Raw genomic sequence first — 12,740 nt, 5'->3', positions numbered from 1 at the left:
CCCACTTTAATCATTTTCTATTTATTGAATTGAACTACCACGATTCTGTTAGATTTAGCCAATGTTTTAAGCATCGACGATACCGGCCGATATATCCCACGATATATCTTGTATCCCACCTATGTGATATGAAACAACAAGTAGTGCTGATATATCCCACACGTTTGATCCAGTGAGCATTTTCAATTTTTAATCACTTTTTTTCCTTGAAATTATGTTTGTCAAATGGTTACAAATCCATTGGTTCTTCATGTTTTGCATGAAAAATCATGAAGTTGGAGCTTTGATTTTGATTTCCATTGGTTCTTCGTGTTCTCCATTTTTATTTTTATTTTACAAAAATTTCCTTTAACTAGCTGTCAATTGAGACCAATTTTGAAGTATATAGGAGTATTTGATGAAATGATCATCACATACACTCTAATTTCAAAATTTGAGTCTAGGTGTTTCAATTTTGGGAAAATTCAAAATTTTTCTAATTTCTCCCAAATTGCTTGCAATGTTGCATTCCAAACATGAAATCAAGCATGTATGAGGGCCAATCTACTGATTTGTTAAGTCCTTGTCAATTTTCAGAAAATAAAAATTATTAAAATATTAGTTTTTTCTCGAAATTTCCCTTTAACAAGCTGTTAATTGAGACTAACTTCAAGGTATTTAGGAGTGATTGATGAAATGATCATCACATATACTGTAAATGTTATGAATTCAATTTGAATATAGTTGCATTAGTTCAATTAGACAACGCATTACTTAGGACACTATACAAAGGAAACCTATTACGTATACTACTTTTTGAGATGTTATGATTTCAAAGTGTGTATTAAGGTTTTTTTTTTAACAATCCTTGAAGTTTCATTGAAAAATTCAACAATTTTCCTAATGTTTTCCCATGTTTCCCAAAAAGTGCAATAAATTACCTAATACAAATGATGTATCCCTTGTGATAACCGACACATATCTATAGCTCAAGGATGCGATACGTAATGTGATACCGATATTTCAAACACTAGATTTAACATTGAAACACAACCTAAGTGATATGTATTGAAACTCCAACTCAGACACTTCTAACTTGCATGTTATGGTCCTAAAATACCTTTAACATGAAAATCCACTCAATAGGAGAGTGGATTTGAGTCTTTAGTTTAAGTTTTCTCAACTAGGAGATATCGCAATTTTTCTTTGAAAATTTTCTAGTTACCAATTAGCTTTCTTAGGCCATATTCAGTTATCCTTGTAAGCAGGATTTTGTTCCACCCAAATCAATATTCGTAACATTTCAAGCAGGACCCAAAACATCCTAGGTATTTACTTGGTACAAAAAAGGTGGAAAATTATTGCTCTACATGCTAGACATCCATTTTTAGTGACATTTACAAACACGCAACCGAATGGATAAACATAATTTCATTAAAAAAAATAAAAATCCCTAGTGCTTCTAATTTTGGGTACTAAATTAAATATAGTAATTGCAATATGGCGGCTTGAAATACATTGGTCATTTTCTATTTTATGGAATTGAACCATCACAAATCAATTAGAAACTTGAATGTTTAGAAGAATATAGAAATGCCAAAAGGAACACGAAGAAAGTAGTAAATGAGGCAAAATTTAAGACACGTCATGGTCTTTGTGCTAGAGTGAGAGTAGAATAGGTGATAAATGTCTTCAAACCTGTGAAATTGAGAGGGGAATGTAGGGGCTGTTGGAAATAATTTGCTGAAAATAGTAGATAATATTCAAAAAAATAAAAATAAAAATAAAAAATAAAGTAAAAAAGGATGACTTATTTGCTTGAGTTGAGGCATGACTGGGTCACCTAGCTTAAAACCAAATTGGCCCTCCTTGGACCGCGTCCCAAGCGCAACAGGAATCTTCGACAATTGGCCTCCAAGATACAATGACTATTACTCGGTCTCAATCGTGCACTCGTTGTACATAGGCTCGAACTAGCATGTAGAACTTAACCGAAGTGAGTTGACTCAGTAGCGAACTCAGTTGGCAAAATAATATTGAACCGGATACGAAATTTTGAAGAAACGGAGAAAGAAATCGTTGGTTTGAATGAAAAAATCAGAAAAGGAATAGGTCTATATATAGACCACGATTAGGTACTTAAAGCACCGTTTCAAATGTGTTAGGTCCGTTGGATTTGAACTTAATTGGTGCGACTACCTAAATAGATGCGTCCATAGTTTGAAATTCATGCAAAATCGAAAGTTGCAAGTATACTCACAGAGTGCATAACAAAAACCATTAGCACGAGTGTACTCTCAATCTACACATAGACCTAGACCCGGACCTGGCCCGGCCTAACGCGGCATGTGCGCACACGGCCATGACACAACTCAGCTCAACACGGTGCTCGCGTGTTGTATAGAGATGGTCCAACCCAAATGGCTATTCCTCCTTGGCGGCTCAAGCCTTATACAAACTACATCTCTCATGTACATGAGATTTCTTTGGTTCTTTCTTATGTGAGCCAAGAAAGCTACACTAAAAACAAAAACATTTTTAAAAAAGAAACATGGAGAGAAAACTTAAATTTTGAAACAAAATTATTAAGAAAAAGAAAACTTTTTTAAAATACAATACGGGCATTAATAATATTAGTTGCATTAAAAACGATAACCAAAGGGTATTGGTTAAGTTCAATGAGATCAATGAAAGGTGGAGAAGCGATTTTTAGAACTTGCTAAGTGACAATCAGTATGAAAGCATAGGGATAGACGGAATTATAAATTCAAATGAGCTTGGAGAGCATAGATACTTTCAAGAGATTAGTAATCAAGAAGCTTCGAAAAAGATGAAGATAGGAAAGGCCTTTGGACCGGATGGTATACTGATGGATGTTAAGAAGTACACGGGAGGTACATACTTATTTTGGTTGGTGAGATAGCAAAAGCTCAAGGAATTACTTTGCTTAGCCTATTTAGAAGTTTGGTTGAAATGGGAGTCTTTTGTTTTCACGGGGTCTTTGGCATTTTTGTGTTGTGTGACATGATGTGTCAGTTGGTGTGGATGTTGTATTTGATGTCTTAAATCAAATTAGACACTAGGTCTGTCGATGCCATCGACAGCTTGCTCGATGCCACCTTCGATGCCATTGATGAGTATTCGATACCATCGAGAATTTTTTGGAAAATCATATTTTTTTTCTCTGAACAGTTAAGGTGTTAGTTCAATGCCATTGATTAGTGTTTGATGTCATCGAAGGATTAGTTTCGATGTCATCTATGAGTGTTCGATGACATCGACAGATTCTGTGCAGATTTTTCACAAAGTTGCGAATTTGTGGGATTTATTTTCGATTTCATTTGGGATTCTTTCCAAGGCTATATATATGGGTGTAAACGGGATTGGGAGCAACTCTAAGGGTTTTTAAATTGTCATAGGGTTTCAAAGGATATAGCAAATGTGAGATTCAATGTTGTTCGAATCGGGTAAGCTCTTTTTCTTTGTAATTTCTGCCTTCATAGTGATATCTGTCGCTTTGTGCCGTGGTTTTTTTTCCTGAAAGGGTTTTTCCATGTTAAATCGTTGTGTTCTCTTTCTGTTTGCCTGGTGCTATTGGATTGTTATCCTTGATTCATCTCTGTGTGCTTCCAGTGGAAGGCTCTTATTTCTTTTGTTTTTGGGTGCATGGCTTTTGGGTTTTAGTAGTGGGGTTTGGCTGTCGTAGGATTTTGTGCTTTTGTTTTCTGTTTTGTTCCAATGGTTTTTGTTTGGTGTTACTTCCTATATTATATAATTTCTGTTTTTTAACAAATGAAAAATGTGGGTAGAGTAACGTTCTTCAGATGGTCATTACGGTGTGGTTGTTTCTTCTTCGTTCAACTGAATGTTTACAATTCAATTATTTGGTCCATCAAAACAGACCCTTAAAAAGAAAATCGTCAATTAAGTAAATGGAACTACAAATTGGGGATTCATACCATTTTTTTCAAACAAGTTCATGAGAGAGAGAGAGAGAGAGAGAGAGCATGCATTTTTGTATTCCATTTAAGTAGATATATAATCCTAACCTGCTCACTTATGTGAATTCTCAAAGCTTCTGGAGATGGGTGCCAACCCAAACACTTTTAGTTATTCCGAACTGAGGACTGCTACAGGAAATTTCAGTCTGGAAAATAAGTTGGGAGCAGGAGGATTTGGGGCTGTTTATAAGGTATTTTTTTTCGTACGGATCTGAAAAGAATGTATCAAAGGACAGTATTATTCCATTTTCGATTTTCGAGATTAGGTAATGTGAATGGTTGTCACAGAGGAAAACAAAGCACCAATTGAGAACTAAGGGTGTGTTTGGAAGTCAATACAAATCCCAATGTGTGTGGACATCCAAACAGGCTTCTATATAACTCTCTCTGTGGTGACTCAGGCTCATTTTATACTGCAATTATGTGCATACCTACCCAGAACCCACTACACATACTAACATTTATACATCCATCCACCATACATATGTATATAAATAAATGCATATTGGAGGTTTCATTTACTTTATCAAACTGTGGTATTTTTGTAGGGTACGCTTTCAGATGGAAGGACAGTAGCTGCGAAAAAACTCTCAGTGGCATCTCATCATGGAAAGAGTCAGTTTGTAACAGAGATTGTTACCATATCAGCAGTGCAACACCGGAACCTTGTGAAGTTGTATGGATGCTGCATCGAGGGAGATGAGCAGATTCTGGTTTACGAGTATCTCGAAAACAAGAGCCTTGATCATGCACTCTACGGTACAAAACATGCCCCTATTTCTGTAAAACCATATTCTTGAGCTATGACCAAAATGAGGAATGTGGTGGCTGTTGGTAAGAGTAGGATCTGGTAACTGCACCTGCCAATGCAGCATATGCACGCATGTGTGACATCCAGGCCACAGGCCCTTCATCTGGTGGGCCCCACATGAATATACAACTGCCCAAATCCAGGCATTCTGATCATCATGTAGCCCAACACATGTTTGAAACAAATGGACAATTATAAAAAATTACCAATATCCACATTTATGATACACATGTTCCCCACTTGAAAATTGAACTGCCTTTATTTTTGGGTCATGGCAAATGCAAGGTGGGCCCCACCTGATGAACAGTCTTTTTTCTTGCACATATGTTCTACATTAGCAATTTGGCACATACTAGGGGGAATTGCTATTTAGGGGTGTCAATGGCACCCTTACTGTGGTATCAATGGCGGCGCCCAACCAAAATAAATGTCTTGTTCAGTCGATTTCCCTATTACCTATATTAATCAGTGTATCCATAAGAGTATAATGCATCATGTCCATGTAAATGCATGTCTTTGCCTTGCAGGTGACCGTAAGTTGCATCTAAATTGGCCCACCCGCTACGGTATTTGCTTGAGTACGGCACGAGGCCTCACTTATCTCCATGAGGAGTCGAGGCTCCGAATCATACATAGAGATGTCAAGGCCAGTAATATTTTGCTTGATGCTGATCTCAATCCCAAGATTTCAGATTTTGGTTTGGCCAAACTATATGATGATAAGAAGACACACATCAGCACACGGGTTGCAGGGACAATGTAAGAAACACTCAATTGTTTACATTCATCTCTCATACTTAACGATCTGTTTGGATGCTCAATGGAACTAAATTCTAACAATTTATAAGAAATGATCAAAGTGGGATGGCCTTTTAAATGATATGATGAGTAAATACCAAATTGCAATTCCATGAACTTGAAGTTGGGACTGAAACAACTTTAGTTCTGAGTAAGACGCTAGTACCTCATGATGAACGGAGTAGGGGCGGGGAAGCCCACTTTTATCATTTGCACTTTAGGGCACTATCTAATGTAGCAGGAATGTGCAAAAAGATTAGGAGATGATTGTTGTCTTCCTCTATGATAAACCTTGAATACACAAAGGTTTACAAAAATAAAAATAATAAAACTAAAATGATAATAAAATTGATAATGATGATGTGGCTTAGCCTTGATTCTTGGAATTACCTGACATAACAAACTTACTAAAAATAGTAAAGGGCTTGTATGCTGACTTTCTCTTACACAACTTAAAGAGGACTTCGAGTTATCATAGGCAGTGTTTTAAGTATCGACGATATCAGCCCATGTCCCATGATATATCTTGTATCTCATTTGTGTGATATGAAATGCACAAGTAGTTGAATTTATCCCATATGTTCGATCCGGTGAACATTCTCAATTTTCAATCTTTTTTTTTCTCTATAAATCATGTTAAATCAGTATTAAATTGTTACAAATTCATGATTTTTCATGTTTTGCATGAAAAAATTAAAGATTGGGAGCTTCGATTTCGAGATTTGGAGATGATTCAAGTTGCGAGAAATTTAAATAAATCAAAAAAATTTCAATTTCTCACAAATTGGTTGCAATTTTTGTGTCTAAACATAAAATCAAACATGTATGTCACCTGACTTAGTGATTATTCTTTTACTTTTGAATATATTGTTTGTGTTTCCATGTCTTATTACATTTTTAAATTATATGAATATACTTGCAACAATTCAGTTAAACAACATATAGATTATGACCCCATACAAATAAAACTTATTATGTGCACTTGTTTTTTATGATGTTTTTATTTACAAGTGTATATTGATATCTTTTTTAACAATGATTGAAGTTTTATTGAAAAATTCAACTAATTTCCCAACATTTCTCCATGTTTCCAACAATAGTGATATATTATGCGATACAAGCGAGATATATCTCATGCGATAACTAATGCATATCTCTATTCTAAGGTTGCAATACATAATGCAATACTGATATTTCGAGCACTGATCAGAGGATTCTTTAAACACTAAAATGGCTGAGAAATAGCAAAAACATATGGAAATGAAGGAAATGATCATTGGCATTTGTTTTTTAGTCATCATATCATTTAAAACGGCCATCCCACTTTGATCATTTCTTATAAGCTGATTATTTTTTTTCCTTATAAGCTGATTATTACAACTTAATTTAATTGAGCATCCAGAACATGTCCTAATTTGCTCATTATAAGTTTTTTTTTTCGTGGAACCTTGGGCCTCTTGAATTCTTGAAGTGGGTATCTTGCACCGGAGTATGCCATGCGTGGGCATCTGACAGAAAAGGCTGACGTGTTCGGATTTGGGGTCGTCGCACTTGAGATTCTCAGCGGAAGGCCAAATACAGATACAAGCTTGGATCAAGATAAGATATATCTCCTCGAATGGGTACGGCATTTTAATCACCTTATAGGAATCAGTCTGTAGGCTGGTAATTCGATTCTTTCATCAGGACACATATACGAACATGCACATGCAGTTTGTCGAGACTCGTTATCTTGCTCAGTGTTGCAGGTTCCTGCTATTACCTTTCATTGGTTACGATTCAAATGATGATCGCCCAGGTTGCATTTGGAGCACCTTTGATTCGAATCACGATTATAAATCTAATAAAGTGGAAATAACGAAATAGTAATTTCCTTCCCACCGTATTGAAGTTTTGGGAATGAAATCACAATTGTGTTACATTCAAGTTGGACTACAAAGATTTGTAATTGCAATTTGAGGGGCTACTTCCTGGATGTGGACTCTGGGAAACGTCAATTAACTTTCGTCGTTTTGCCATTTTGATTAAACTGATGCCTGCAATTCAATTCACTTGTGCATCCAAACGCAACCTAAAGAAGAATGCAACATGTAAATGGGCCAAACACAAGCATCCTACGTGTGCCTACATGGGATATATGTGTGTAAGAGCTGGGTAATCAATCAAGTGGGTCCCATAGAAACTGTTTCCAATGTAGAGCGGGTCGCAGACAGTTTCATGGCAAAGATGGACCAGAGAAGGCCTGATCGGAGGCAGAAATGATCCGGACCGTCAGAACCTTAAAACAATCATATCTCACAAACTGGGATGAGTTTATTGACATATCATATATGATTTTGGGGTAGGAGAAGCTACTTTCAGCCAACCAACCTTGCTATACCAAGTTACCCATGCCGGATTTGTGAGATTCCATTAGATGGACAGTCAAAAGTGCATTTTTATTTTGTTTTTACTATAAATAGTAAGTTTTAATTTGAGTATAGCTTTTTATCCTTTGAGTTGTAGGAGTCGTGCCCAACATGAAAAGGGCTTAAGAAAAATTAGGGGAATAACGTGGTTAGTCCAAATTGGACACTTACTACTTTTGGCCGAAAACCATGAAGTCTAGTAGGATTAATGGTAACTGTATATAAATAGTAAGTTTACTATTTATAGTAAGTCACGTTTTTAGGGAGCTCGAGTCTGAAACTTTGTCCTATGTTTGAGGCCATTGTTTAAAGGATTGTAATTTCATTTTTTTTTTAATCATCAATCAATTTATTTCAAATTTATTAGAAACTATTTCTATTTTTATCGCTCGTGAATTTGACAAAGCTCTGTAAGGAGTCCAGAGAGCACCGTGGATTCGGAGTAGTTATTCCCCGAAGAAGACGGTGATCGACCTCATTACGTCCTTCCCTACGTCAGTTTCCTATCCTAAAAATATAAGGCCAGCCGACTTTTCAGGTGGACCACAAAGATAGCTAATGGATTAAATTAAATGGACAAGTGGCCTACCTAGTCAGTGGACCAGCCAGAATTTTTGGGCTAGGCTACATCCACTGCAGGACGTGCCTAATGAACAGCCCATATCTCACACACATGTGAGATATAGGCACATGTGAGGTGTTTCTATTTGGCATTTGCAGATGCACATCTAAAAGTAGCATTGCTTCAATCACAAAATAATGAACTTTCTTCACAATTCATTCTACCAAGTGATCACTATCTATCTTTCAATGATGGATTTGTGGACATAAGATCGATGTATTATTACTTTTTCACTCAATGTATTAATAATACCTCATCATTCCATAATTTCTTAGGCTTGGACTCTACACGAAGCTAACCGTCCATTGGAACTGATCGATCCGACGTTGTCCGAATTTGACAAAGGAGAAGCACTAAGAATGATTGGAGTAGCTCTTTTGTGCACTCAAACATCTCCGGTGCTACGCCCACCAATGTCCCGTGTGGTGGCCATGCTCTCAGGCGACGTTGAAGTAAGCAGTGTCACATCACGGCCCAGCTACTTGACTTTGTGGCAATTCGATGAATTAACCAACTCCCTGAGCGACAATATGTCGAGGATCTATGGAAATAACAATGGAAGGCCCATGTGACACGTCGAACAATTCGAGTTGGTCTACTCCTGCAGAACACTCGCCTCTGCCCACTCAACCATTTTTGCAAGAGATCACTAGAGAAAGACAGGGCTGATGGACTTTCTAAGCAGTGCATGCATTTCTTCAAGTTATCCTCTCACTGCTATGAATCTTTGTTTATATCTTTTATTTGGATGTTGAATGAATCTTATCAGGCAGTATGTGTATGTGTCATAGTTCGAAACGCTGAAAACTCGACTCGACCCGATGTCCTGCTGGGTCGGGATGACTCTAAGACTCAGTTGAATCTTAAATTAAGATAGTATTAAATGTTTTTCATTATTAAACAATACAAGTATCCAAAGAAAATTGCAAGTGCATTAGTATTCCATCAGTTAAGAACCTTGCTTCTATTGAAGGAGTTGACTGGCGAGTGATTCGACTTGACTCAGTACGAATCATGTCAACTTGACCGGGTCTACCATTGGACTTGACAAGTTTTTAAAAACTCAAACAAGTGAGACTCAATAAAAAGTTTCTGGCTGACTTGGCTTGATTTCTCAACGAGCCCAGTTAACTCAACTGATTTTGGAGTTAACCCCACGAGTTTTAAACTTTGATATTGTTGGAATATTTTGTTGAATTAAATAAAATATTTAAAATCAAAAAGAAGAAAAAAAAATAGATAAAAAATTTATGGAGTTGAGTTGAGGCATGAAGTGAGGGACTCGGCTTGAAATCTAATCTCCCCTTGGACAGCGTCCCAAGTGCAATGAGTTTTCAGAACAATCAACCTATAGGATACAACGACTATAATTGGGTCCCAGCGGTGCACTCTTTGTACATGGGTTCGCACCACTTGCGGTTTAACCTGAAAGTGTTGAGAGTTAACTCAGTAATGACTAATGAAGTCAGCAACCAAAACTCGTAAGCCGAAAAAAGGAACAGAGAGAGTTTTCACAAGAGCATAATATTTTTGTAGTTTTTGAAAATGGAATGGAAGATATATTAGCCAAATCCATAATTCAGGTGGTCCAACTGAGTGGAGACAGTGATGGGGACGTTCACTATTTAAATTGTTTCACTTAGTATGGCCCACATAAATCACATATAGGCCTAATTTTTTGTACCCATGCATGACATTTTATGAGGCAACTAATGATTGGAGTAGATTTCACACAAACATCACAGTGAGCCCCATAAAAATAAAGAGTAAGCATCCCCTCTCACACTATTTATCTATGTATGGCCAACCTAACTCATACGTCTGCCTTATCTTATGGCTAAATTTCCATCATGCACAGATTTCACAGGCACATTATGGTGAGATCCACCATGAGCCCCATCCCACCCCCTCTCTATGACTATATATATGAGAATTAATAAATAAATAAATAACTACAGAAATTTATATCTCATACCTTTTTTCAGAAAGTTTTTAAAAAGATATATCATGAATTAATATAATTATCATTCCAGGGTATGCAGTTTGAGTGAGCCCACTATGATGTTTATGTAAAATTCATCCTAACCACCAGGTGCATCACCCCATATTAAGTAAAGTGCCAAAAATCAGTTCCATATATGATTTATGTGGCCTACATGATTGGAAATAGTATATAGAGCAACACTCGCCTTCCAAATTGTTTCCATAGGTATAGCTCATGTGAATCACGAAGGGTATGAATTTTTTAGTTATGGGCCTAAATTTTTGTGGTATCTAATGATTGGTATAGGTTTCATATAAGTACATGGAGATTAATATATAGAAGTTTTAAAAGAGATAGAAATAACTGTATACAATAAATCTATTATTAGAGATAAGAAAGAGAGAATTGTAGAGAAATAGTAAGACATAGATAGTGCTAGAAAAATTCTTCAACACCATACATACAAAATTGAGATACAGATGCTGGACCCTTCAAATTATTGTAGGTTGTTGCCATAGAAATGACCTACAATAGAAGGAAAACAGCCTTCAAAGCCGGACCAAACCCTCCTAGCTCAGCTTATTTTGCAGAACTCAAGTCTTGGTAGCAGTTTTAAAGGTCCCATTTGGATAACACCAAATAAGTAGCTTTTTTAAATTTATGTAAGTTAATAAATTACTTTAATTTTCTAAATAAGTTAGTTTAGTTAATCAACTTAAATAAATAATTTATTAAATAAAATTATTTTTTAAAGTTATTTTTTTATTTCTTTTTAACTTATGAAAAGTAACTTAAACCATGGTTGTAAAAAGTGGGCTCTAATTGTGATGAATGGATGTGCCATGTTAGGAAATCCACCGTGATGTTTTGATAAATCCACCCTGTCACTATTTTATACATCTCATTTTAGAAGGTGGGCCCAGATATGACATAAATTCAACACTGAAGTGGGCACATGGCTTAAAATAGTAGTAATATTGATCATGCCCATCGTTGAAACCGCACCCATTGTTATGTGGCCCACCATGATCTTTTTGAGAATCCTACCCATCCACCTGTTTTTCCAACTGATTTTAAATGGTAGGCCCAAATATAATGAAGATCCAAAACTCAAGTAAACCAGGCACCTTAAAACAATGTTATCAGACCTGGCACCCTAGACGTAGGAGCTCAACAACATGGAGTGTCTCACCATGATGCTTTTCAAAAATCCACCATGTCCACCATTTTTGTCAACTCATTTTAAGCTTTGGGCCTAATTAAGTATGAGAAAATTACAACACTCAAGTGGGCCACACTACTTGAAACAGTGATATTGAACCGCCATTGCCTACATTAATTTTTTGAAATATCAACCGGTTTCTTGATATGATCTTATGAGTACGGGAATAACCTTACTATTGGTTTAGATGGCATATAATCAGCATAGTCAGCCCTAGGAAGATTTCAATAGTGATCATCCAGTCCTCGATGTTTCCTTCAATGTGGCCCACTTAAGATTTGGATCTGCATAATTTTGGGTCCACCTCCTAACATGATGATATGGTAAAATGGATAGATGGGGTGGATTTCTAAGAAACATCATTGTGTACGTAGATATGTGGAGTCGGGTTCACCCACCAATCGGCCTCCGACAAAAGCAACGGAGCAAATTAGGTTAGTTTGAGGTAACAAACGTTGTTCAGCTACGCCATTATTGTGGACCCACTTTGATATATGTGTTATTTACCTATGCATTCCATTAATTTTACCTGCTCATTTGAGGGCATGAGCCTAAAAATCAAGCAAATCCAAATCTCAGGTGGACCACACCATTAGAAACACGGTGAATGAATCCCCACCATTAAGTTCTCGGGGGCACAAAAGTCTTAGAACAAGCTGTATTTGTGTTTTCCTTCATCCTTGTCTATGTGATCTTATCAATAGGTTGGATGGCAAATAAACATTATCGTGGGCCTTGGATGTTTTCGTTCATCCTTGTCTATGATTTTTAATGGTGGGCCTTGAAATTTCAAATTTTTATATAGTCTGTCATAATTTACACGAATTTTGTGAGATTTATTTACTTTGATAATTTAATATTCGAATTATCTTTGGTAGATGAATGAATGCTAATCATTAATTATCACTTGATTAA

General features: G+C 36.3%; 1 protein-coding gene across 1 annotated transcript in view; it reads left to right on the top strand.

The window, feature by feature from the left end:
* Positions 1-9,553, top strand: part of LOC131220888 (probable LRR receptor-like serine/threonine-protein kinase At1g56140) — a 96,777-nt gene extending 87,224 nt beyond the window's left edge. Inside the window, exons 20-24 of the mRNA XM_058215778.1 lie at positions 4,046-4,171; positions 4,529-4,739; positions 5,319-5,550; positions 7,061-7,211; positions 8,895-9,553. Of these exons, the coding sequence (XP_058071761.1) occupies positions 4,046-4,171; positions 4,529-4,739; positions 5,319-5,550; positions 7,061-7,211; positions 8,895-9,191 (1,017 nt within the window). The 3' untranslated portion in view covers positions 9,192-9,553. The remainder of the gene's footprint in view (positions 1-4,045; positions 4,172-4,528; positions 4,740-5,318; positions 5,551-7,060; positions 7,212-8,894) is intronic.
* Positions 9,554-12,740: the final 3,187 nt, after the last annotated feature.

The sequence above is a fragment of the Magnolia sinica genome, chromosome 12 (assembly GCF_029962835.1).
Source record: "Magnolia sinica isolate HGM2019 chromosome 12, MsV1, whole genome shotgun sequence".
Lineage (NCBI taxonomy): Eukaryota > Viridiplantae > Streptophyta > Magnoliopsida > Magnoliales > Magnoliaceae > Magnolia > Magnolia sinica.
Note: the sequence above shows the minus strand (reverse complement) of the source record. Positions and strands in the feature narration are given on the sequence as shown.